At 38.0% G+C, this 25,451-nt stretch overlaps 2 protein-coding genes across 10 annotated transcripts in view; both read left to right on the top strand.

Moving 5' to 3' along the window:
• Positions 1-522: 522 nt before the first annotated feature.
• LOC130104060 (tubby-related protein 1-like) lies at positions 523-14,483 on the top strand. 3 transcript variants are annotated; one of them, XM_056270454.1, is made up of 13 exons: positions 523-679; positions 3,713-3,836; positions 6,811-6,915; positions 8,347-8,487; positions 8,626-8,736; positions 8,823-8,963; positions 9,090-9,175; positions 9,265-9,432; positions 12,708-12,820; positions 12,928-13,036; positions 13,144-13,242; positions 13,321-13,492; positions 14,310-14,483. In XM_056270454.1, exons 1-13 carry the CDS (start codon positions 665-667, stop codon positions 14,441-14,443), a joined length of 1,518 nt encoding a protein of 505 aa, XP_056126429.1. In that variant the 5' UTR covers positions 523-664; the 3' UTR covers positions 14,444-14,483. The 3 variants fall into 3 exon arrangements, with proteins under 3 accessions (XP_056126429.1, XP_056126430.1, XP_056126431.1); XM_056270455.1 differs by having other exon boundaries at positions 8,635-8,736; XM_056270456.1 differs by having other exon boundaries at positions 8,359-8,487.
• A 2,917-nt stretch (positions 14,484-17,400) lies between these two features.
• The window catches only part of tead3b (TEA domain family member 3 b), a 51,820-nt gene continuing 43,769 nt past the window's right edge, over positions 17,401-25,451 (top strand). For 4 of the 7 annotated variants that reach the window (XM_056270460.1, XM_056270457.1, XM_056270464.1 and 1 more), the window contains exons 1-2: positions 17,402-17,570; positions 17,949-18,015. The gene's annotated coding sequence lies outside the window, so the exon portion shown is untranslated. Of the gene's footprint in view, positions 17,571-17,948; positions 18,016-25,451 lie in introns of all 7 variants that reach the window. The other 3 variants (XM_056270458.1, XM_056270462.1, XM_056270459.1) reach the window with 2 other exon arrangements.

Here is a 25,451-nt window from a genome sequence, read left to right on the forward strand (position 1 = left end):
ATTTCTCAGTATTAATACATCTTGAGAGGTTTATATGGATATATGTCCATGCTAATTTATTCATTATAAGGCAAAAAGGTGGTTAAAATGAAAAGGTGAAAATTTCAAATGAAAAAAAAAAATGGTGATCAATCACAGCATATAATAATACATAAAAGTTGCCTTAAGTAAAGTTTAGCCGACAGTCTTGAAGTTGATGTCCATTTGTCACATCTATCTTCTCTTTATTATTTCTTCCATAATGAGACATTTTCATTAAAGATCAGAAAATTCCCACTTCAACTTTCAAGTTGAATTCCCAGTCAACTTGAATGTTTAAGTCATTTCAACTTAAATTACATTAAACTATCTTGTATAGCTTGTAAAAAAAAATAGTTTAACTTCTTTTGATGAGTTAAAGCAATGTAAAAAACATATGTTGTCATAACTTATTGACCATATCATTTTTTTTATAGCGCCTCACACCCAAAGATCTCCACGTGCTTCCCGTCTGTCACAGAATGTCGTGTGTGTGTGTGTGTGTGTGTGTGTGTGAGTGTGTGACAGATGGGGTCAGTGCGAAAATCCTCTTAGCAACTTTCTGCTGATGGAGGTTCATTGAGTGAAGCTCCAAACTTTCGCAGTGTAGCGAGGCCTTTGTTGGAGACAGATTCAGGATACGGACATGTCTACGGAAAAGGTAAGCTTGTTTTAATAGACTGATTGCACGATGTAGTTATTAGCCTATAGGCCTATTATTTTTTGAATCCCCGTTGATCTAAATGTTGATTTATTAAAGGACATTTGGAGATTATCTGAATTATTTTGTTTTAAACTACATACACCTGTTATCAGAATTGATCTGACCACACTGTATATTTTTTAACATTAATAATTTAAAATATTACTGTCATTATCTGGTTGATATGTCTAAATCAATGAGTTCTGGTGAGGTCAGTTCTAGTTTTTCAGGAAAGATCAGTGATATTACACACATGTGCCCATGAAACAAACACTTCCATTCATGAATTTCACAAATATTTAACATAATTACATTTGCATTAATATTCTTTCTTAGTATTTCTTACTAAAATAGCTAGTAAGAAATGTTAGACTTTGCAGATTTATATATAGGCTATGTATACGGTGATATAGTCCTTATAAGCTACGTTTGAAAACTTTAGCTCCAGGGTTCAGAGCTTAAAAGATATTTTTTTGAAATTATAGAATTATAAATGGAAATATGTGAATGTCTCATTCAGTGCATGTATAGGCTATGACCTACAAACCCAACTTGAGTACATTTAGACAGCACAGATATTAGAATTTAGTTTTTTACCACAGAGGTTGTATTTAAAGTAACTAGCCTAATTTGTGACTGATTTCAAAAATGTCTTTGGTGAAATGTATAGGATTTGCTGTTAATTTAATGGAAACATGATTGAATTAGGGTTCGTGTTTTCCTCCACACCTCATGACAGGGATTGACTGAGGTGACGGTATTAATAGCCTTATTCTGGCTGAGTCTTAAGTGGATCTCACACACACACACACACACACACACACACACACACACACACACACACACACACACACACACACACGCACACTGACTGTCAGTACAGGCCACATTGAATATCTCATGCTTTTGGTCATTTACGAGGGTGAAAAGATGTGTGGATATTTTTAAATTACACGTATGAAGACAGTCTACAACAAAAAAATTATGCATAGATATATGATGTGTTTCCATAATTGATACCTTCGTTCAACAAGTTGCATAATGTTGTTATGCATCAGATCACTGCTATCAATAGATCTAGATAATGCATTTAAAACACATTACAAATATCAACGTGCATCATAAGTGATTATTATCTACATAAATAATGCATAAATAAAACTTCAAATGCATGTTGAAGTGTTTTTGGATGCTGTTTGAAATTAATTTGTGTGCAGTTTTGTGCTTCAGATTTTTCTCCCACGTCTTTTTTTTTTATGTTCCTTTACATTTGATTAGGATGGATGAAAATAATTGACTAAAACATCTTTTATCAGTACTGTATAACTTCATCCGCATCAGACTCATCCGTCAGCACATTTCAAGCAAAAATATGACAATTTAGCAATTAGGTCCTTCCATGTCAAATCAACCAAATTTTGGAAACTTTCTGCTTGATTTTGCTCATAGACAAACATTAGTAGTAATGAAAGCCAAAATATTAAATTAATATTTACTGGGTAAACCACTATTTTGTGTAGCGGGTCAAAATGACCATTTTCACCTGAGATTTGGGGCCAAATTACAGGTGGGCGAAAATGACTTTAGAAAGATGGCAGCATTATTATTTTATTTTTACACAGAGATTGGTAGGTCTATTATTAAATTCTTTTGTCTTCAGCAATCCTTGTTGCATTATATGCCAATGGTGACAGTTCAAAAATGGGAAAAAGCACTTTTCCTGCTTTCCCCCAAAGCTCGCATGCCTGTAACTCAATAAGTATTATATCTTATTTTTTTTTCCTCTGAGAATAAACCATATAGAGTCTTAAAAATGAAGATACCAAAAAAAAAAGTTTGTTAAGAACCAGAATCTAAAAGGATATTGAGATATCTTTACTACTTCTTGAGTCACAGTCAAACAAACATTGGAAAAATAATATTTTTGACACTCATACAGGTATGTTCTATACAATTATTTTGATAGAGGGAAACAAGATAAATGTCTAGTTTCAACGTTATTTGTTCTTCAGAGATTGTTCTTTAAAAGAAAAAGAAAAATATGCTGTATGCAGAATTTTTGGCTTTTGACCACTGAAAATGTGTTTAGCAATTTACTCTTAGAGCCACATTGAGATCCCCATATCTCTGCGACTGAACAGTATAGAGCCTTAAAAATGAACATACCCAAAGAAAAGTTTGTTAAGAACCAGAATCCAAAAACATATTGAGATATCTTTGCTATTTTTTTAGTTACAGACAGACAGAGTTACAGACATATACATTTATGAACTGTCACCGTTGGCATATAATGCAACAAGGATTGCTAAACACAAGATCTACCAATCTCTACGTAAAAATAAAATAATGATGCTGCCATCTTTCTAAAGTCATTTTCGCCCACCTGTAATTTGGCTTTAAATTGTCATTTGACCAATAGTGGATAACTCAGTAAATATTCATCCATGGCATTTAATATTTAGGCTTTAATTACTATTTAAGTTAGTCTTTCTTCAAAATGAATGATTTGAGCCTGGGACCTTTGGTTGAGGAATGACCCATATGACTCTGACAACACTAAATAACCTATAACCATAAGTTACAAAAATCCAAGTGTGCAGATGAAGAACAAGATGCTTCTGAATAACTTAAATAGATTGAGAGTGATATTCAGAATGTTGTTCTCTTCTTATTTGTTGCTTTCACATGCGTCATTACTGGTGAGTTCTCAAATTTTCTAACAAAAAAAGCTTTGTCTGTGCTCTCACTATTCCTTCATGCCTCCCTGTTTTAGCTTGTACTATTCTGAACGATATCTGACACTTTGCATTACTAGCTTTTCTCATGTTTATTGACTCTTCAAGATGAATTTCTTGATGTATTCCTCATTTGTAAGTCGCTTTGGTTAGAAGTGTCTGCTAAATGAATAAATGTAAATGCTTAATTTCTTTCTCTCCAACATGCCATTTACAATAATGTCATTTTATGACTGTGCACATCAGAATATTACAGAAGCCCAAGAAGAAGAAGCCCGAGTCCACTCCAGTAGAGACCAACGGAAGCGAAGCCAAACCCAAAAAGCCCAAGAGCAAGAAGAGCGCAGATCTGTCGGCCGAGAGCAGCCCAGCCACTCAGAGTACGCCAGAGAGTCCATGTCCTGAAATGTCACATCAATACAAAGTTCTGTCATGAAACTCTAGATGGCGCAAGCTGATTGGTCTTAAAGGGTTAGTTCACCCAAAAATGAAAATTATGTCATTAATGACTCTCCCTCATGTCGTCCCAAGCCCGTAAGACCTCCGTTCATCTTCAGAACACAGTTTAAGATATTTTGGATTTAGTCCGAGAGCTTTCTGTCCCTCCATTGTAAATGTATGTACGGTATACTGTCCTTGTCCAGAAAGGAAATAAAGACATCATCAAAGTAGTCCATGTGACATCAGTGAGTTAGTTAGAATGTGTTGAAGCATCGAAAATACATTTTGGTCCAAAAATAACAAAAACTACGGCTTTATTCAGCATTGTATTGTCTTCCGGTTCTGTTGTGGATCCGCGTTCAGTGCCGCTGCTGACGTGTGTCTGGTGTGTGTGTGTGTGTGTGTGTGTATTCTGGTTCTGTTGTGGATCCGCGTTCAGTGCCGCTGCTGACGTAAGACGCTGCTGACGTGTGTCTGGTGTGTGTGTGTGTGTGTGTGTGTGTGTGTATTCTGGTTCTGTTGTGGATCCGCGTTCAGTGCCGCTGCTGACGTAAGACGCTGCTGACGTGTGTCTGGTGTGTGTGTGTGTGTGTGTGTGTGTGTATTCCGGTTCTGTTGTGGATCCGCGTTCAGTGCCGCCGCTGACGTAAGACGCTGCTGACGTGTGTCTGGTGTGTGTGTGTGTGTGTGTGTGAGTGTGTGTGTGTGTGTGTGTATTCCGGTTCTGTTGTGGATCCGCGTTCAGTGACGCTGCTGACGTGTGTCTGGTGCGCCCGAGCTTCGTTTACAGTCTGAGGGAGACGCACGCTGGAAACAAAACAATCTTCGCAAACATGTCTAAGGATTTCCACACAGAGGAAGACTTGCATTTTTTTGCCCAGCCATATTTATTTGAACCCGAATACACGGACGCACCAGACACACGTCAACAGCGTCTTACGTCAGCAGCGGCACTGAACGCGGATCCACAACAGAACCAGAATACACACACACACACACACACCAGACACACGTCAGCAGCGTCTTACGTCAGCAGCGGCACTGAACGCGGATCCACAACAGAACCAGAATACACACACACACACACACACCAGACACACGTCAGCAGCGTCTTACGTCAGCGGCGGCACTGAACGCGGATCCACAACAGAACCAGAATACACACACACACACACACACCAGACACACGACAGCAGCGTCTTACGTCAGCAGCGGCACTGAACGCGGATCCACAACAGAACCAGAATACACACACACACACACACACCAGACACACGTCAGCAGCGTCTTACGTCAGCAGCGGCACTGAACGCGGATCCACAACAGAACCAGAATACACACACACACACACACACCAGACACACGTCAGCAGCGGCACTGAACGCGGATCCACAACAGAACCAGAATACACACACACACACACACACCAGACACACGTCAGCAGCGTCTTACGTCAGCGGCGGCACTGAACGCGGATCCACAACAGAACCAGAATACACACACACACACACACACCAGACACACGACAGCAGCGTCTTACGTCAGCAGCGGCACTGAACGCGGATCCACAACAGAACCAGAATACACACACACACACACACACCAGACACACGTCAGCAGCGTCTTACGTCAGCGGCGGCACTGAACGCGGATCCACAACAGAACCAGAATACACACACACACACACACACACACACACACCAGACACACGTCAGCAGCGTCTTACGTCAGCAGCGGCACTGAACGCGGATCCACAACAGAACCAGAATACACACACACACACACACACACACCAGACACACGTCAGCAGCGGCACTGAACGCGGATCCACAACAGAACCGGAAGACAATACAATGCTGAATAAAGCCGTAGTTTTTGTTATTTTTGGACCAAAATGTATTTTCGATGCTTCAACACATTCTAACTAACTCACTGATGTCACATGGACTACTTTGATGATGTCTTTATTTCCTTTCTGGACAAGGACAGTATAGCGTACACACATTTCCAATGGAGGGACAGAAAGCTCTCGGACTAAATCTAAAATATCTTAAACTTTGTTCCCGAAGATGAACGGAGGTCTTACGGGCTTGTGACGACATGAGGGTGAGTCATTAATGACATAATTTTCATTTTTGGGTGAACTAACCCTTTAACTCAAACTGCTTGCAATCACATCATTCTTTATAGGCCTTATGTAGCCCCGCCCCTTTTCAGCGCTGCGCTCGTTGTCTTTTGTCTTCCGGTCTGTATTTTCACAGCGATCTTGCCTATTTATGAATGAACGACTCGTTTTAAAATCTTCCCGGTCTACTGACATTTGTTAAGACATTTGCTTTAAACATTACAATCCTCATGATAACTTTTGTTAACTTTACATTAAGTAAATCCACTTCAAAAGCTAATTACTCCTGGACAGCAATGCCATAGAGATATACAGAGCGACCGCAAAAACGGAAGTTCAAAGACAATATTCTAAAGATGACGGCGCCCTTGTTTCTCTGGTGCATAAGGTCTATAGGGCATAGTTGATTGGTTCCTGCTGTTTCAGTAGCCAATGAACTTACTGCTCAACCTTAAATACTTGTTCAGCATTTGCTGTAGCAGTTGCAGTGCGCTTTCAGAAACCCTCCATGCCAGCTCCACCTGTATAGATCTGCTATGGGTAATTCATGTATGCAGCAGCATGTCTTACTTGCTCACAGCAGCGTGTCGTGTGTGTATTGGCAATGGCAAGTCTCGTACTTGATCTACAGCAATCAAAGAAACAACAGCGTAGCAGATCTATTACGCCAAGACCAAACACATAAACATGGTCATATCCATTAACATACCAAACACTCCAAGAGTTGTCATGACAGAACTGTGCTTCTGTCAGTCTGTTTACACAATTCTCACAAACCTCCCTCACAGATGGAGAGAAGGTGAAGAAGAAGAAACTAGAGAAGGAAAAAGAATCAACAGAGAAGGAGAAAGAATTCAAAAAGAAAGCAAAAAGTGCCCCAAAGAAGAAGAAGAGTAAGTGACCCATGTGTATTGATACTATTATAGTTATTAATGTTTAATAGGCTTTTATTTTTGTATTTTCAGTTTTTATTTGAATTCTCTTTTATTTAAATTGTGCCTTGTCGTATTTTTTGTGTACATTTCTATTTAGCGTTATTTTTATTTCATTTTTAGTCATTTTAGTACTTCAACTTGCCAAGGCAACATCTCTAATTTTAAGACATCATCTTTAATGTCAAGTTAAAATTAGTTTAGATGTAAACACTGATGTCTACGTTAGTGATCAAACTAGAGTACATCACCATTTGAAAGAAACTTGACTCTTCAAATTTTCTTCAGATTGTATCATTAGATCGTTACACCAGTAGGTGGCGACAAGTGACTGTTAAAAAATGTATTTGTCATTGAATCATTCATTCAAGAGATTAATAATAAATAAAAAAAAGCTGATTCATCCAGTAATGGAACACGTGAAGTCTTAATGAGTGAGTCATTGCATCAGTCATTCAAAGATTGTAAAAAAAAAAAAAAAGACTTTTTTTTAGTTGTCTATTCAGAATCGAGGGAGAATCATGACCTTTCGATTCTCAATTTATCCAGAATCTTGGAGCTCTAGTTTCAGTTTTCATCTAATATTTTTATTTATTTAAGCTTTATTTCAGTTAATGTTTTCAGATATTAGTTTTTATTAACAATAACAACACTTATGTGACCTTTCACAAATTCGGTTTTATTGAGGTATCAAATTTTTTTTCTTAAACTATAAGACAATTACTGAGATACAGGTGAAACTCGAAAAATGAGAATATGGTGCAAAAGTTAATTTATTTCAGTAAATCAACTTAAAAGGTGAAACTAATATATGAAATAGACTCATTACATGCAAAGTGAGATATTTCAAGCCTTTATTTGGTACAATTTTGATGATTATGTCTTTTACAGCTTATGAAAACTTTTCACAATATTCTAATTTTGAATTTGGGGTTTTCATAAGCTGTAAGCCATAATCATCAAAATGATAACAAATAAAGGCTTGACATATCTCACTTTGCATGTAATGAGTCTATATAATATATTAGTTTCACCTTTTAAGTTGATTTACTGAAATAAATTAACTTTTGCACCATATTCTCATTTTTCGAGTTTCACCTGTATAATTAAAAATGTATAGTTATGAATGTGTATATAATCTCAGATAGGAAGAATTTGATCAGAAGTATTTGATACTTTTGATTTCAGACTTTAATATCTCGAGCTCATATTGAAACATCAGTTGAAACTGAGATAATTGGAGTTTAACCCATTTTTCTCATGACTGTCTTGGAGAAACAACTGTAATACTAAACAATGTCTTCTCTCTCCTTCAGGATGATGGTGTGACATTTGATAAGTGTACCAATTTTTTTTTTCACTGAGCACTTAAATGTGTTTATTGCAAAACAGGTTTAACAGAAGATGATGACGATGATGAAGAGGACGATGGAGAAACCACTCCTCAGAAGAAGACAAAGAAAAAGACTTCAAAAGAAAGTTCTGATGGAAAATTAAAAGACAAGGAAAAAGACAAGAAGTCCAAATCAAAAGGTGTCCTCTTCTCAAATGAGTGACATAAAGCTCTTTAAACTTTCTATTATGAGCTCTAATGTTACTTTCAACAATACTTGCTAACTAGATTTATTTTTGGATCTGTTTATTGATTCCTTGCTTTATGTGAACATGAAGACATCAAAGAGGACGCAGACAGTAAAGGAAAATCTAAAGCCAAGAAAAAGGAGCCGGCGTCCATGTTTCAGATAAATGGAGACAAGCCTGAAACCAAGAGTAAAAAGAAAGGTAATGTTCTGAGAGCTTTTCTACATGCATGTCCGCTTGATGATTCACAATAATGTATATGTTTGCTTATCTTTTGGATGATAAAGCTGCCAAATCTGAGAGTGAAGATGAGAGCGAACCAGAAACCAAAAGCAGCAAGACGAAGAAGAAGAGCAGCTCAAACCCATCGTCCATGTTTCAGACAGGAGGGGACAAAGACAAGGACAAAAAGACAAAAAAGACCAAAAGTAAGTTCTTTTCTTAAACCATTATGGTATGCACAATTTGACATAAAAAGACAAAAGCTTAGATTCTAAAAAAATATTTCAGCACATGGCTGTTCCCATGTCTGATGTGATTGTTCTCATCCTCAGATCCTGCTAAAGCAGACGAGACTGAAGACTCTGATTCAGAAGTGACACAGAAAAAGAAAAAGGGCAAAGGGAAAAAAGGCAAAAAGGTAAATTCATTGTATTCCACATTATTCTCATTCTATTATCAATTTAATGTGGGATGTTTTGTATGGTTACCTCTTTTACTCCATTGAAGGAGGAGCGAGCACCTTCTCCTGTCATCGAGTTTGACAATCTGGAGGAGTTTGTACTTCAACCCGCTCAACAAGGCGTCACGGTAAAGTGCAAAGTGACCCGGGACAAGAGAGGGATGGACCGAGGCCTTTACCCAACTTACTACCTGCACCTGGACAATGAGAAGAAAGTATGACATCTACTGTTATGTTTGTATTTCTCCGGAGTCTCTCATGCTGTTGGAACATTATGAGGTGTTGAGGACTTTGCAGTTTGCAAGCTCAGCCATGATGGATGAGTGGTAAACATAGACACTCTTAGAAGAAAAGGTTCTGTCAGGCGCTTCATATATAGAACCTTAGGGTTCTTGCTTCATATATAGAACCTTAGGGTTCTGTCAGGCGCTTCATAGAACCTTAGGGTTCCCGCTTCATATATAGAAACTTAGGGATCCGTCAGGCGCTTCATATTTAGAACCTTAGGGTTCCCGCTTCATATATAGAACCTTAGGGTTCCATCAGGCGCTTCATATTTAGAACCTTAGGGTTCCCGCTTCATATATAGAACCTTAGGGTTCCGTCAGGCGCTTCATATGTAGAACCTTAGGGTTCCATCAGGCGCTTCATATTTAGAACCTTAGGGTTCCCGCTTCATATATAGAACCTTAGGGTTCCGTCAGGCGCTTCATATGTAGAACCTTAGGGTTCCATCAGGCGCTTCATATATAGAACCTTAGGGTTCCCGCTTCATATATAGAACCTTAGGGTTCCCGCTTCATATATAGAACCTTAGGGTTCCCGCTTCATATATAGAACCTTAGGGTTCTGTCAGGCGCTTCATAGAACCTTAGGGTTCCCGCTTCATATATAGAAACTTAGGGATCCGTCAGGCGCTTCATATATAGAACCTTCCGTCAGGCGCTTCATATATAGAACCTTAGGGTTCTGTCAGGCGCTTCATAGAACCTTAGGGTTCCCGCTTCATATATAGAAACTTAGGGATCCGTCAGGCGCTTCATATTTAGAACCTTAGGGTTCCCGCTTCATATATAGAACCTTAGGGTTCCATCAGGCGCTTCATATTTAGAACCTTAGGGTTCCCGCTTCATATATAGAACCTTAGGGTTCCGTCAGGCGCTTCATATGTAGAACCTTAGGGTTCCATCAGGCGCTTCATATTTAGAACCTTAGGGTTCCCGCTTCATATATAGAACCTTAGGGTTCCGTCAGGCGCTTCATATGTAGAACCTTAGGGTTCCATCAGGCGCTTCATATATAGAACCTTAGGGTTCCCGCTTCATATATAGAAACTTAGGGTTCCCGCTTCATATATAGAACCTTAGGGTTCTGTCAGGCGCTTCATAGAACCTTAGGGTTCCCGCTTCATATATAGAAACTTAGGGATCCGTCAGGCGCTTCATATATAGAACCTTCCGTCAGGCGCTTCATATATAGAACCTTAGGGTTCTGTCAGGCGCTTCATAGAACCTTAGGGTTCCCGCTTCATATATAGAAACTTAGGGATCCGTCAGGCGCTTTATATTTAGAACCTTAGGGTTCCCGCTTCATATATAGAACCTTAGGGTTCCGTCAGGCGCTTCATAGAACCTTAGGGTTCCCGCTTCATATATAGAAACTTAGGGATCCGTCAGGCGCTTCATATTTAGAACCTTAGGGTTCCCGCTTTATATATAGAACCTTAGGGTTCCCGCTTCATATATAGAACCTTAGGGTTCCGTCAGGCGCTTCATAGAACCTTAGGGTTCCCGCTTCATATATAGAAACTTAGGGATCCGTCAGGCGCTTCATATATAGAACCTTAGGGTTCCGTCAGGCGCTTCATAGAACCTTAGGGTTCCCGCTTCATATATAGAAACTTAGGGATCCGTCAGGCGCTTCATATTTAGAACCTTAGGGTTCCCGCTTCATATATAGAACCTTAGGGTTCCCGCTTCATATATAGAACCTTAGGGTTCCATCAGGCGCTTCATATTTAGAACCTTAGGGTTCCCGCTTCATATATAGAACCTTAGGGTTCCCGCTTCATATATAGAACCTTAGGGTTCCGTCAGGCGCTTCATATATAGAACCTTAGGGTTCCCGCTTCATATGTAGAACCTTAGGGTTCCCGCTTCATATGTAGAACCTTAGGGTTCCGTCATGCGCTTCATATTTAGAACCTTAGGGTTCCCGCTTCATATATATAACCTTAGGGTTCCCGCTTCATATATAGAACCTTAGGGTTCCCGCTTCATATATAGAACCTTAGGGTTCCGTCAGGCGCTTCATATATAGAACCTAAGGGTTCCCGCTTCATATATAGAACCTTAGGTTTCCGTCAGCCGCTTCATATATAGAACCTTAGGGTTCCCGCTTCATATATAGAACCTTAGGGTTCCGTCAGGCGCTTCATATATAGAATCTTAGGGTTCCGTCAGGCGCTTCATATATAGAATCTTAGGGTTCCGTCAGGCGCTTCATATATAGAATCTTAGGGTTCCGTCAGGCGCTTCATATATAGAACCTTAGGGTTCCGTCAGGCGTTTCATATATAGAACCTTAGGGTTCCCGTTTCATATATAGAACCTTAGGGTTCCCGCTTCATATATAGAACCTTAGGGTTCCCGCTTCATAAATAGAACCTTAGGGTTCCATCAGGCGCTTCATATATAGAACCTTAGGGTTCCCGCTTCATATATAGAATCTTAGGGTTCCGTCAGGCGCTTCATATATATAACCTTAGGGTTCCGTCAGGCGCTTCATATATAGAACCTTTGGGTTCCGTCAGGCTCTTCATATATAGAACCTTAGGGGTTCCCATTATGTGATTATTTTATGGATTTAGTTTTAATTAATTTTGTTTCAATTCATTTTTAGCTTTAAATAAATGTTATGAATTAAGCAACATGAAAGTATTACACAATTTTTTAAGACCTCTCCTTATATAGAACCTTTTTGGCAATAAGAAGTCAAGAGTCAAGAACCTGAGAGTTCTAAATAGAACCCCATTGGGCCTTTTTTTCCCTATGAGTGTACCTTTCAAAAGTTTGTTGTGGTCAGTAAGATTTCCTTGAAAGATGTCTCCTCTGCTCACCAAGGCTGCATTTATTTGATCGAAAATATTGTAAAAGCACTAATATTGTAAAACATTTTTACAATTGAAAATAACTGTTTCTATGTGAATATATATTCTAAAATATAATGTATTCCTGTGATCAAAGCTGAATTTTCAGCATCGTTACTCCAGTCTTCAGTGTCACATGATCCTTCAGAAATCATGCTAAATCTATAAATGTCTTTAATGTCCCTTTTGATTAATTTAATGTGTCCTTGCTAAATAAAATAATTAATTTCTTTCCAAAAAACGAAGAAAATCTTACCCCAATACATGGTCCAATATTTTTCACTAATTTTAGCTTTGCAAATGGGAGTAATATGAATTCCTTTTTATTTATTTTACATCTAGGTGTTTTTGTTAGCGGGAAGGAAGAGGAAAAAAAGCACAACCTCAAATTACTTGATCTCCATAGACCCCACCGACCTCTCCAGAGGAGGAGAAAACTTCATTGGGAAGCTGAGGTACGTGGGTTTGGACCATTACCAATATAGCCGCTCTTTATATGATACTTTTGTAGGTCTATGACACAGTCTCGTTGATTTAAAGGTTATTTGCACTTGTATTTCAGGTCAAATCTGATGGGAACTAAGTTCACGGTGTTCGATAATGCACTGCATCCGGACCGAGCTCTGCCGGACATGTCTAACGCTCGGCAGGAATTGGCAGCCATTATCTATGTAAGGCAACATTACAATACTGCTGTAGTTTTGGTTGAAGCACTAATCAATGAAACAATATCAGTTATATTTCATAATATTAATTTGATATTATATTGTGACTTTAGGAAACAAATGTTTTGGGCATGAAAGGACCGAGACGAATGATTATAGTTATTCCTGGCATGACCAAAGATGGTGAACGAGTCCCCATACGACCACGTAGTGTAAGTAAATCACAAATGTATACATACACAACCATTTTTTTTTTTTAAATGACAACTAAAAATAATGCTTCCCAACAGGACAATAATGGCCTCCTCATGAGACATCAAAACAGAAATATGGAAAACTTGATAGAGCTGCGCAATAAGACGCCAGTGTGGAATGAAGATACGGCGTCACATGTGTTAAACTTCAACGGCAGAGTCACACAGGCCTCCATCAAAAACTTCCAGATTGTGCATAACAAAGACCGTAAGTCTCTCGGCTAGAGCTGTGTTGCATACGGCTTCACAAATAGATCATGTTTGAATAAAGCATTCTCAAATATTACTAATTTTGCTGTTTGCAAATCATCACAGCTACTACAGTTGCCAAATGTGAATTATATAACCTGAAGTGTTATTTTAGGATTCCTTATATACTATTATAGTATTTATTAATATTTGAAGTTGAATTAGCATTTATTTGTATATTTTAATTTTAGTTTAAGTTTATTAGTTTGCTTTTTAAATTTATATTTAGTGATCATTTATTATTTTTAATTAATTAAATAATTTAAATAATTTATTATTTAGGTTGTAGTACTTCAACTATTTAAAGCCAAATTAGTGCCAAATTAGTTAATGCAATATACTGCATCCCACAATGCAATGCATTTGACTTCACCATCCATTTCCAATGTGACAAATGTACCAGAAATAATATCAACAGCAATTTTTTAATCTCTTTCTTGACTTACTGTTTGATTGAACTGGGAAAAGTTAAGACATTTAAATGTGGACACTTAAAAATGGATTAAACATGCTAAATAATCTTATGTAGTGTATGTTGAGATGCAAAACAATGAATTAAACATACAAAATTCTAAAGTGTTGCATACTATTATTTGAAAAGTTTATTGTTCCATATTGCATGCTTTTTCACTGTTTTATATAATAGTACATACAAAGTGTGCAGTAAACACTGTGCAGAAGGATGTGTTCAAATACATTTATAAATAATGGAAGTATTCATATGTTGGCTGTAAGTAAATATAAATTGACATGACCATTGGTGTGCTGTATTTCAGTGGACTACATTGTGATGCAGTTCGGGAGAGTTGCAGACGATGCTTTCACTTTGGACTACAGGTATCCTCTGTGTGCCGTACAAGCCTTTGCCATCGCCCTCTCCAGCTTTGATGGCAAAATCGCCTGCGAGTAACAGTGTCAAGTTTCCTGCTGGTGTCTTTCTGTGATGTTGTCACATGCAGCAAATGGGAAACGCTCTCACTCAGCATCAGCTCAATTCTCTACAAGAAGACTGAAACCTGTAAATCTGTCAAAATAAAGCACCATTGCTTGTGGGGTCGCATGATGTTACATGCCGTAGAGATCTATTGGTCATATCCTCTTATATGGGCTAAAATCAAATAATGGTTGTACAATGGGTGTACTAGAGAACGGAGGGAGTGCCTCCTTTTATGATGTTTGATTTGAGGGTGTGAAATATGCAAATGACCCCTGGTGGTGAGGAGGTCACATTAGACGTGGTATGTGATTAAAAAGGGGGGAAAAGAAACAGTGGACTGTGTTGTATTTTTTTGGTTGTATAGAATTTATTTAATGTTTTAATAAAGTCTTCTTCACATTTTAGCAAACCGGGTTAAAAACAGCAGTAGAAAAAGCACAGTTTAACTTTTTTTTTATTGTATGTTTTATTGGGAGGTGTGTGTGTGTGTGTGTGTGTGTGTGTGTGTGTGTGTGTGTGTGTGTGTGTGTGTGTGTGTGTGTGTGTGTGTGTGTGTGTGTGTGTGTGTGTGTGTGTGTGTGTGTGTGTGTGTGTGTGTGTGTGTAACTGTGTAAAAATGCTTGTCCACGAAAGAGATGTCTGTGCAAGTGTGCCGAAAGCTGAAGATTAAAGCAAGGTCCAGATTTATCAGAGCTGATAGTAAATTTCAGATTTTTGCACATGCAATATCATTGGCATGACTGATGCGTGGAGTATGTCAAACATCTCAACCACTCATGAAGTTTCTTGCTTACTCAGGCAAACATTATCTGGAATAATATGTCATTGCTGAAATAATTCCATGATCACCTGATACAGATGCGAAAACCCATTGTTTGGAGATTTATTTATTTTGTTTTGCCTTTTACATGTCATTATAGTTTATGATTACTTGACTTCTGTAACATAGGATGTATTTGATAAAAACCCATAACTGTCTTAATGCATGCAGACAAAAGTAAATCAAATTAGACATGTTCTTCCGTTTTTACTCAATCTGAATGTAAATGTATAGGAAGAAAAATGCAATACTGTGAAATGAAATAAAAGTGTTTGTAAAAATGTGCTTCGTTTAAGAATTTATTTTATAGGTGTGTTTGACTGATGTGCAAAAGTTAAAGTCAATATGAAATAAAACTACTTTAATATAGCACATTCATGGTATTTTATGCAGCCACTTACTTTTTCCACTTGATGCCTCCTAAGCAGCTTTAACAGGGAAATTGATCTTAACCAATAGCCATATATCTATTTTGACATTTGTTTTAGGCTTTTAATGCTGCCTAATGTTCATTTAATAATGCCTAGGCAATAATAGCAAACTTACAGATTAAAAAATATTTTGTAAGTGTCCAGTGGATTGTGAATGGTGATTTATATTGACTGTAAATGCCTTTCTAAAGCGCTTGTAAGTAAAAAAATATACATGTTGAAGATTAAGTCATTGCATGGGGCCGAATGAATGAACTGTACAACAAATGAAAGTCTCTGTGGTAATACTTTAGCTCAGCTTTAGCTGTGATATTACACTGAGGATCTCTTTAAACCGTCAGCCTCAGGCCAGACCAGATGATCTGTCACAGCCTGCTGGTTGGTTGTCCAAACTTGTAGATCTTAGAAAAGTTTACCACGTAGAGTTTCTGTGATAGTTTCAACTACTTCCTCATCTGGTCCCTGTTGCTTTTTGTAACCTTTGTAAAATGTTAACTTTTCTTAGCTGATCTTTACTTTGGACTGTTTACTCACATGTTTCAGGTTTGTCCTACAGACGGAGCTCTATGCCTGTAGAGATGCATGTTAAAGCAGCATATGCATTATAATCTTAGGCTTCCTTCCAGGATATTACATCACTGAGTTTGACTGTTCTGCTCCCCTGAGACGGTGGTTGTGGTGAAGAGGTTTCACTGTTCACACTCATCGCTCTGGAATGTTGCATGGATTCTATTAGAATTCCTGGACAATGATGATGATGATGATGATGATGCCGAGGGTTCTAAAAAGGGTTCGGGAACCATGCTGTATTTGACCTGCAAAGATAACAAAGATAATCATTGGTTCATGTAGTGATTTTAGGCAGATTTGACGAATTCTTCAGAGTTTTTGTTCAAACCTTCTTAATTAGCATGTTGATGAACAAATATACATTCAGAAAAATATTTAAAAGAAGAAACAATTCCTGTGCAATGAAATTCCTTTCTTCCAAAACATGTATCTTTTATATCTACAAAAGAAAAATACTGAATTAGTTAACTTGGAAAAGTCTAACTTGTTTATTGTTTAATTAATGAATACAGTAACAAATTTGTTGTTTGAATATTTTATAAAAATGTGCAATAATAAAATAAACTGTGTTGGTGGTAAAGGTGCAATTTAAGGAATGTGTTTCTCTTTTTTGTTTTTTCTTGCATTTTTTTGTCAAGATTATTCTTGCATTTCACATGAAATAAATAATTTGTACCAGGGGCCTTTTGCATAAACATAGTTAAGACTGTGTCTTAAGAACTAGTCTGACTGTTAACTAGCAGTTAGTTAGGACTAATTACTCTTAATTTTCAGATTCATATTAGACCAATCTACCTTTTCATGTAACTGACTTAAAAACCTCATGATCAGTCTTAAAGAAAAACATAGATTGTAAGACTGTTTTAAGCATTTTATACAACCGGCCATATTAAATACATTTCATATATGATCTACCGAACGCTTCCTGTCATTGAAAAAAGTAATTACATTAATCTAAACTTGGTTTTTCATTTGTACAGTACAGTAGCTCAAGTACAGCTTTTCTTCATGTGGCCCCAAAGTGGGCGTGGCGTCTGGAGAAAGCTCCGCCCCCAGCCGTGTTGATTGACGCTCAACAGTGGCCCCTCCTTAAACTTTTTTTCCCTCCTTCGTTTTCCACTGAAGTGCGTGAATTTCATACCAAACCCATACTTCGCATTCCACCTTTACTGTCAAACCGGGAGAAATATTACTGAAAACAATAGAGCACCAAGATAAATATAACTTTAAAGACATAAACCTCGTCCTGTTCTTTCGGTAGAGGTGTTTCCTAATAAAGGTGAGTTTTAGATTCACTCGTTCCCTTTGTCTGATCGCGTTTTTCACTAGCGAAGTTTTCAGATCTTTGTCATATTTTGCATTTTTCCTCGGAACTCCCTGCGTTGGGTGGGATGAGGGACACAATTCCGTGTGGATATGCTGTAATTGTGCGTGTGTGAGAACGAGGAAGCCGTTTTAGTGTGGTAGCCGGGAACTTTTGCCTTAGAATTACACTTTTAAGTTAGAAACATTATTCCAACTAACATTCTTCCATTGTTGCACGTAGAAGTTGAGGCGAAAATGTCATGCTCGTCTGCACAGGCTCTTATTTACTCTGGTGGCAGGATTTTCCAAACACTTGTATTTGAAAATAAGCAACGAGGTTTTGTTGTTCCAGAAAATTGTCAGAGAGAAACGACAGAAGTGTTTGGAGAGATCGTTCGCCCTTTTTTCTGCGTTATCAGGTAAGTGTAACTGTTTGTTTCACTTGACAGGCTCAAGAAGTGTACTAAGATTTAATATTTAGTGATTTCTGTGAGGTTAACACTGATATATTTTGAAGAGTGGAGAAATATATGCATACTTCTGTCGTTATGTTATTTGTTTACAAGACTTTCTTGTAAATGACGTTTTATTTCATAACGTAAAATGAAAACAAATGACACTATTGGAAAGAAAAATATAATGTGGATTCAGTAAACTATTTAAATATTTTCATAATATATTGTTTTTAAATTGAACCTATTTTATAAAATATTTATTATGAAACTGTTTGATATGATAATGTCAACTGATTTCTGTGGAAACTGTCGTATTTGCCTTCAGGCACTTTTCATTATGGCAGCCAACTGGTTTATCAACACCGATTTATAGAATTTTCATATTTTTTGTATGGTATGGGGCTTGATGTCTTAATGTATGTAATATATTGTTTATGCTATAATTATAATTTTTTATAGTATTAAAAAAATACATTTTTGCCAATAGTAATAATTAAAAAAAACGATCAATTTACCTCAGGTAAAGCAGTGACGTTGAGTGATCTTCCCGCCCAAATAAAGTTTAAAGGTTTCGATATTAACCCTTCAATGGTTTTAAGAGATAATTTGGACTCTTTTTGGTGTCTGAAGCTGGCTTTGTGACATTTTTAAGAATATCTAAACAAAAAATAAAAGCAGTTTACAGTTTTATGTAAAAAAAATTTTTGTAAAAGTTGTTTTTAATAAAAATATACGTTTTTCATCTGTGGTCTTTATGGTCAAATTTGTCAAAGAACCAATCATGAGCCTTCAACATATAATAAAGCATATAGTTTCTGTAAAACTATGAAATACAAAAAAAAAAAAAAAACAATGTGACCCAAATCACTGGTTGATGAAGTTTTTTTGGGACAATTGGAGGGTTAATGAATTCTCATATTATTAATAACTTTTCCATCTCATCAGTGTATTAATTTGCATTTTACAGTTATTTTTTATTGGTGAGACCTAAGTATTTTCAGTTTTGTCCTCCTCGTAAATGTGTGAATTTGTTTTTAGTTCTCCCACACATATGCAAACTATGTGTAATGATGCTCTCCACATTTTGATTGTTCCTCCGACTTACTATTAATGGACAGGTTTCGTTAAACAGAAATGCCGCACTTCAGGTTCGACTTAGTCAGTTCAGCCCAAACTGCTTCTTCAAGTCCTGCTGCTTGGTTGTGTTGACTTCTGTTTTACCTCCTTTTAGAAAGGTTGGGCTTCTTAAAAAAAGGCTGAAATCCATCTAGATATAGGTCAAGTGGTGTTAAGTTTTGCTCAGAAGTGATTGTTGTTGTGTGACATTATTTTCTATGTTTGTATATTGTTTCTCTTTAAAGAGACTGTATGTACACCAGATCCTGTGGTGTTTTTTGTTCAGTCAACAGTTGAAGTAACTAAATGTGCTCCGATTTGTTTTGTCTAATTTTTTGTTTACATTTTGATTGGTTCATTTAGAGCCAAATAGCAAATATATATATTTTTTTGCATATATTCGAATTCTGAAATTTATACTGAAATGTTGCCCCAATATCTGATCAACAACAAGTTAAACCAGTCAAGAGATTTACACTAAAGGTGCTCAACACTTTTTGAGCAATGTTGCCGTCAACGGGCAACCAGATGAGACACAGGGCCCACGACCGACCTAAATTATCCAGATAGAAATGTACCGGTATTGCCCATTTTCAATGGGAAATTGCCCAAGCAACAATCGCTCGGCAAGATTTCCCAGCAACATTGCTCAAAAAGTTGCCCTGTGTATCATCACCTTAAGTCTTTTTAAAGTTTAGTCTAGTTTAGCGTGTGACGTGCACTTTAGGCAACATGTCCTGGTATTTGCCACTTAAGTGATATGTGCACTTTACTGTAAGTCACTGCTGTGGTACGGAAATGTCTGTTGAAAAATTCCTTTGGGTAAATATGTAAGCTAAAGCCTCTAGTGTTAATGTCAGTGGTCCCTTATGCAATATCCAGTGGCTAATATTGATGCAGATCAGCATGGATAATATCAACACAGGCAGTCATGGCCTAATGGTTAGAGAGTCAGACTGGTAACCCGAAGGTTGTGGGTTCGATTCTCAATAGTGGCAGGAAATTACTGGTGTATGTGTTCAATTAGCCTGGTAATACCAAACTCTGCGCTTGTCTGAAGTATAAAATCATTGGTTACCCGTAAGCCAATCACATAAACTTTGGTTATGACGTGTGTTATTCGCCAGCTCAGCCGCATCGAACTTCCACTGTAAACACGTATGATGCGAAAACGAAACCATCGAGCGAAATACCGGAGTGAACATGGCTGACCGAGTTTTGCTGCCTCCTGAACCTGATCCTCCATGAGTGCAACCAAGGGGGAGACAATCTATCACAAAACTATCGCCTTGCCGGCCTTTGGCCTCCCCAGTTTCTCGCTGACGATCGGTAATATTTGATAAATTAAGCTTTTACCAAAACCTGTCGGGAGTAGGGCCACGACATCACCTCCATTCAAAATGTTTACCAAACACTCTTCTTGTTCGGCCTTCAGTTTGCAAATGCCGGGAATATTCTCCACAACAGAGCGAATGGCATCCCGTGTCTCCATATCCGCGGTCGTTTTCGATTTCCCCGATCTTAAACCTGGCGCTTAGCGTCTACGTCACGGCTCTCAGCCCGCCCTCTGTTCGTTGATTGGCCGGCTGTTTTCAGGCCGGAGGAAAACTCAGAGACATGTCGATGTCTCAGACTGAGTACAGAAGCGAACTGAAATAGAGTGGAAGTACGAAGTCTGACGTAGTCCGGCTAGTGTTCAATACTCACTGCTCCTAATGTTTGTGCACTTACTTGAATGGGTTAGATGCAGAGGACGAGTTATGGGTTACTATACTTGGCCTTCACATCATGTCACTCACAATAATAGAATGCTAATTATGTTAGACTTTTAATTTTAGGCTTAATACAGTTTAATGATCGCAAATGACATGAACAGCATTTAGGAAATAAAATGATTTCCACAGTATTGTTTTACAAGGTATTTACTCAAAATTCACAAAAATGTGAAACAGAATTTTTTTCCCATTGACCAGGTTTTGAGGAGATGTATTGGAACGGAGGTGATTTTGTATATTAGTTTATGCACAATTGTATGTTTTTCTCGATTGTTTTAATGGCAAAACATTTGTGCATTGCATTTTAAGCAGACATACATTTTTTTAGGGGGGGGTGAATTTAAACAGATGCCGCACGCACGTTGCCTTTTATGGCTTCCGCGATGGGCCACATTTGTTTCTCAGCTGCAAATTTTCTGTTTGCTGTTCTCATTTTTTTCAGACATCACAAACTAACCCCGAACTCCCTCCTCTGTCAGGCTTTGCCGAGCGAGGGCATTTGCCCTTCCATGCTAAATAGAGCTTCACTGTTTAATAAGCTAACAAATCAGTTTTAATGATTTGTTTGTTCTTGCACTGAGCTTTCAATCCAGTACCCAAACCAGTCCTGAAGTTTGCAATCATCTCCATGGCATTTCTAATAGTTCTCGATGCAGAAAGTCCCGAGCGTATCCTCCTAAAAGGATCGAGCGTGTGCGATTGGAGCAGATTGTTTGTGCCATATGTGTTTATGTTGCTGGCCAGTTGACAGTTCCTTTAGCTGGTTTGTGTTAAGGGCTCAGCTGAGAGCATAATGAGCCTCTTTCCATTTGTCCAGACTGAAGCGGCCTTTTAGCACCCGCCGCAGAAGTGGCTCTCCAAATGGTGACCACTTACCTGTCTGTCAACAGAGCTCTGAACAAATATCTAGCTGTGTGTGTTTTCAAGCATTTGAGAGAAAGAGAACATCTTGCATGATGCACTGCCGTTTGGCCTCCTCACCTCCCTGTGTTTGCAGAAGGAAACATTTTATACGGTCTTCAGTTCCCCCAAAATTTAATTTTTCCCTTTCAAATTAAAGTCCTTTTCCACGCCGCGGTCGAAGGAGCCTGTGGCGAGACGCGAGCCAAAGCATACAGAATGTGTCGCTATGCTTTATTAATTATGATGGAGAGGCATGTTTACATTGCGCTGAAAATTAAAGCCCGCTCTCAGGACACTTGTTTACATACATTTCCTGCGTGAGACATTGGCAGATAAGATTTTCTGGCTTCTCCGTGGCCGTTTTCGGATTGAGGGAGGGGCGAGTCGTGGGCTAGAACAGTATAGCCTTTGTTTCTGTCTGTCTGAAGTTGCTAAACTTTCCAGTTGTTCTTGAAACCAACTGTTTGTGGCAGTGCACCGGGGTTCACACGGCAGTCATATACGCTACACACACACACACACACATGCACCTGAGTTGCATCTAATCTAAAAATGTGAATTGAAAAAAAGGAAGGCAAGTTGATTTTTTTTTTCAGCCTTCTCTCGTAGTTCCTTTTATTTGACATTGTTTGCTTAGAAGATCTTTCATGGGTTCGTTATCAGAGTGTGATAATCATTTCAGTGAACATTGTTGGCATTTTTTTGTCATATCATCATGATTTAATGTATATATTATTAATTAACTTCAGTTATGGCTCATACTTGCAGGGTTGGGTTTCTGCAGTACTAAAAGATTAATTCACACAAAAATTAAACGTTTACTCACCCTTAAGTCATTCAATACCTCTACACAAAAGAAGAATGTCTCGTTGTGTAAAACTAAATATGGTGCAAAACAACATTGGACCGATTAAATTTTATTGGTATGCAGTGTCGTTTTGGACCCCACTTAGTTTCCAAATATGATCTTTTGCGTTCCACAGAAGTCAGTCATACAGGTTTGGAATGACACAAGGCTGAGTAAATGATGGCATTTTTATTTTTGAGTGATCTGTCTCTTTAAATTGTTTATGAGATGTAAGATCATGAGACTTATTGAAGAGATGTGCTTTACTTTAAGGGAAGACTCACCTGGCAGATGATCAGTCGAATGAAAAATTCCCCTAGTGTTGTTTTAACATATTATCAATTGCATCTACTCCAGTTTTAGAGTTGTACAGATTGTTTACCATTTTAGATCAAACCAATGAATTTTGCTATTTTGGTGGCTATCTTCTATGCTTTATACTTTTGCAATATTTGTTTTGGAAACCTCTAATCTAAGTTTTGTAATATACTAAAAAATATTTGGTGTAGGATTTACTTTGAAACCTTTTTCACTTACAAATAAATGGCAAGTAACGCATTGAAATAAACATCATATTTTAAGTAGAAAGTCTAAAATAGTATTTTCTTGTAAAACATACTCCGATAATCTTTCTTTTATTTACCACTTTGAAAAATCAGTTTTACAGTGTACTCAAGAAATGTGATTGCAAATATAATTTGTATGAACTTGAGTAGATTGTATCTTTTTGGCCTCTTTCTCTCTGCCATCCCAAGAGTCCTGTGAGCATTTGTCTCCTTATGCGTGTCTTTTCGGTTTTCATGGGGTTTGGCATGAGCCCCTGCCTCAGCCACTAAATGACCAAGTCAGGCAAGAGCACTCCTTCACATATTCGCCTGACGCTTTTCCTCGGAAAGTGCTGAATCAGACGTTCGAGCGAGTCTTCTGGCACACGCGGCGCTCTTTGTGTCAGTCTTTCCTCTGCTGACTGAATCAGCACTAGAGTAAACCATATGGAGAGATCTGAGAGCAGACGGCCGTCCTGGAAAGTCACCCCCATGGATAATGTCGAAAGTCAGGAATCGGGAGCTGGTAATATACTGGAGATTCATGTCTAGCTGTCTCGTATGCGTCAAGGGTTATTTCCACCAGGGTCTTGTGTGCATGTAAAGAGTCATTTTAGTGCTTTAAGAGTGTTTTATCCCTAAATTTACTCCATAAGTAATTTTACACTTTCCTCGTCTGTCGAGGAGATCGGCAGCTCTCTCTCTCTCTCTCTCTCTCTCTCACACACACACACACACACACACACACACACACACACACACAGACTCTTCAACAGTGATTGTTTCCTGAGTGCCGAGCCAGAAAGGAAGTAAGAGGAAGTTGTTGGAGGAGAAGGGTAGAATTTATTAGAGCTAAATGCAGAGAAGGAAAGAACGAAAGCGGGTGAATGAGCGTGACGGGGAGATGGCGAATTGAAGAAAGAGATACAATGCAAGAGAGATGTGTTGAGACCGAAAGTGTTTACTCTCTCAGACAAGTAAATAGTACTGGAAGGAAGTTGAAGTGATGTATCTCCACTAGTTCCCTGACTTTTAAACAAACTTTAGATAATAGCTTACATTATGTGCTGGAAGTCAGAGCTCTGACCTGCAAGACTTGATTTAATCCTATCAATCTGGGTTAAGATCACATCTAAGGCTCTAAACATACTCTATGCAAGTATGTGTAGGCTGATATTACTAGCTACACAAGCTTGGTCATGCGTTCCAGCTTCCCTACATGTGTCCGAATGCAAATAATAATGCAACATCAAGCTTGCATTAGTTTAGTATGGTAATGTTTAACTGTTAGCATGTTAGAAGCTAGCTATCTGCATAAAAACACATCTGGTTTAAAGAATTAATTCACTCCAGAATTAAAATTTCCTGATAATTTACTCACTCCCATGTCATCCAAGATGTTTGTCTTTCTTTCTTCAGTTGAAAAGAAATTAAGTTTTTTGAGAAAAACATTCCAGGATTTTTCTCCATATAGTGACTTCAACGGGGACCAATGGTTTAAAGGTTTCAATGCAGCTTCAAAGGCTTGACACAAACGCAGCCAAGGAATAAGGGTCTTATCTAGCGAAACAATCTGTAATAAAAAAAAAAAACAACAACAAAAAAAACACAAATGCTCGTCTTGCACTAGCTCTGTGATGCGTGTTCACGACGCATTACTTAATCACGTTGGAAAGGTCACAAAATGTAGGGTAACTCCATCTCATTTTCTCCTCCAATTTCTCAACGACTCAAGAGGGCAATCCACCAGCCGGAAACTGAAGGCTCCCCGGGGGCCGCCATTGGTTAGCAAGCCTTCACCTGCTGTTAGCATTCCATTGACTCCCATTCATTTTGGCGTCACTTTGGCAGCGAATGATTTTACATCTGAGGCGTTTAAAGACTCCATTTGCCCATTGTTTATTTCTAAAGAAACACGACAATATATAGGGCCCTATGAAATCCGTTAAATTTTTTCCCAAATTCCGTTTTTTCCGTTTTAATTTTTGGGAATTCATTTTTTTTTACCCTTTACTGTTATTTTAGTCATAAAAAGAGTGTGCTTTTAAAGTTAATGATTAAAATGTATACAAATAAAATAGGAATGACCTTAAATTACAGACATTTACTCAGTAGCCTTTTCAGGACAAATACTGCATGATGCCACATGACACTGCACTCTTCAAGTAACATCAAAATATGGTTATGAGCTTTAAACTGTCCAGTAAAATAAAT

The sequence above is a fragment of the Rhinichthys klamathensis genome, unplaced genomic scaffold (genome assembly GCF_029890125.1).
Source record: "Rhinichthys klamathensis goyatoka isolate OS25496 unplaced genomic scaffold, OSU_Roscu_1.1 h1tg000303l_1, whole genome shotgun sequence".
In the NCBI taxonomy this organism is placed as follows: domain Eukaryota; kingdom Metazoa; phylum Chordata; class Actinopteri; order Cypriniformes; family Leuciscidae; genus Rhinichthys; species Rhinichthys klamathensis.

Bases quoted from the DNA above. Each gene is read 5' to 3' on its own strand.
- LOC130104060 (XM_056270454.1), top strand. The intron at 8,964-9,089 runs GTAAGTTCTTTT...TCTCATCCTCAG, and splicing joins AAAGACAAAAAAGACCAAAA to ATCCTGCTAAAGCAGACGAG. The intron at 13,493-14,309 runs GTAAGTCTCTCG...GCTGTATTTCAG, and splicing joins GATTGTGCATAACAAAGACC to TGGACTACATTGTGATGCAG.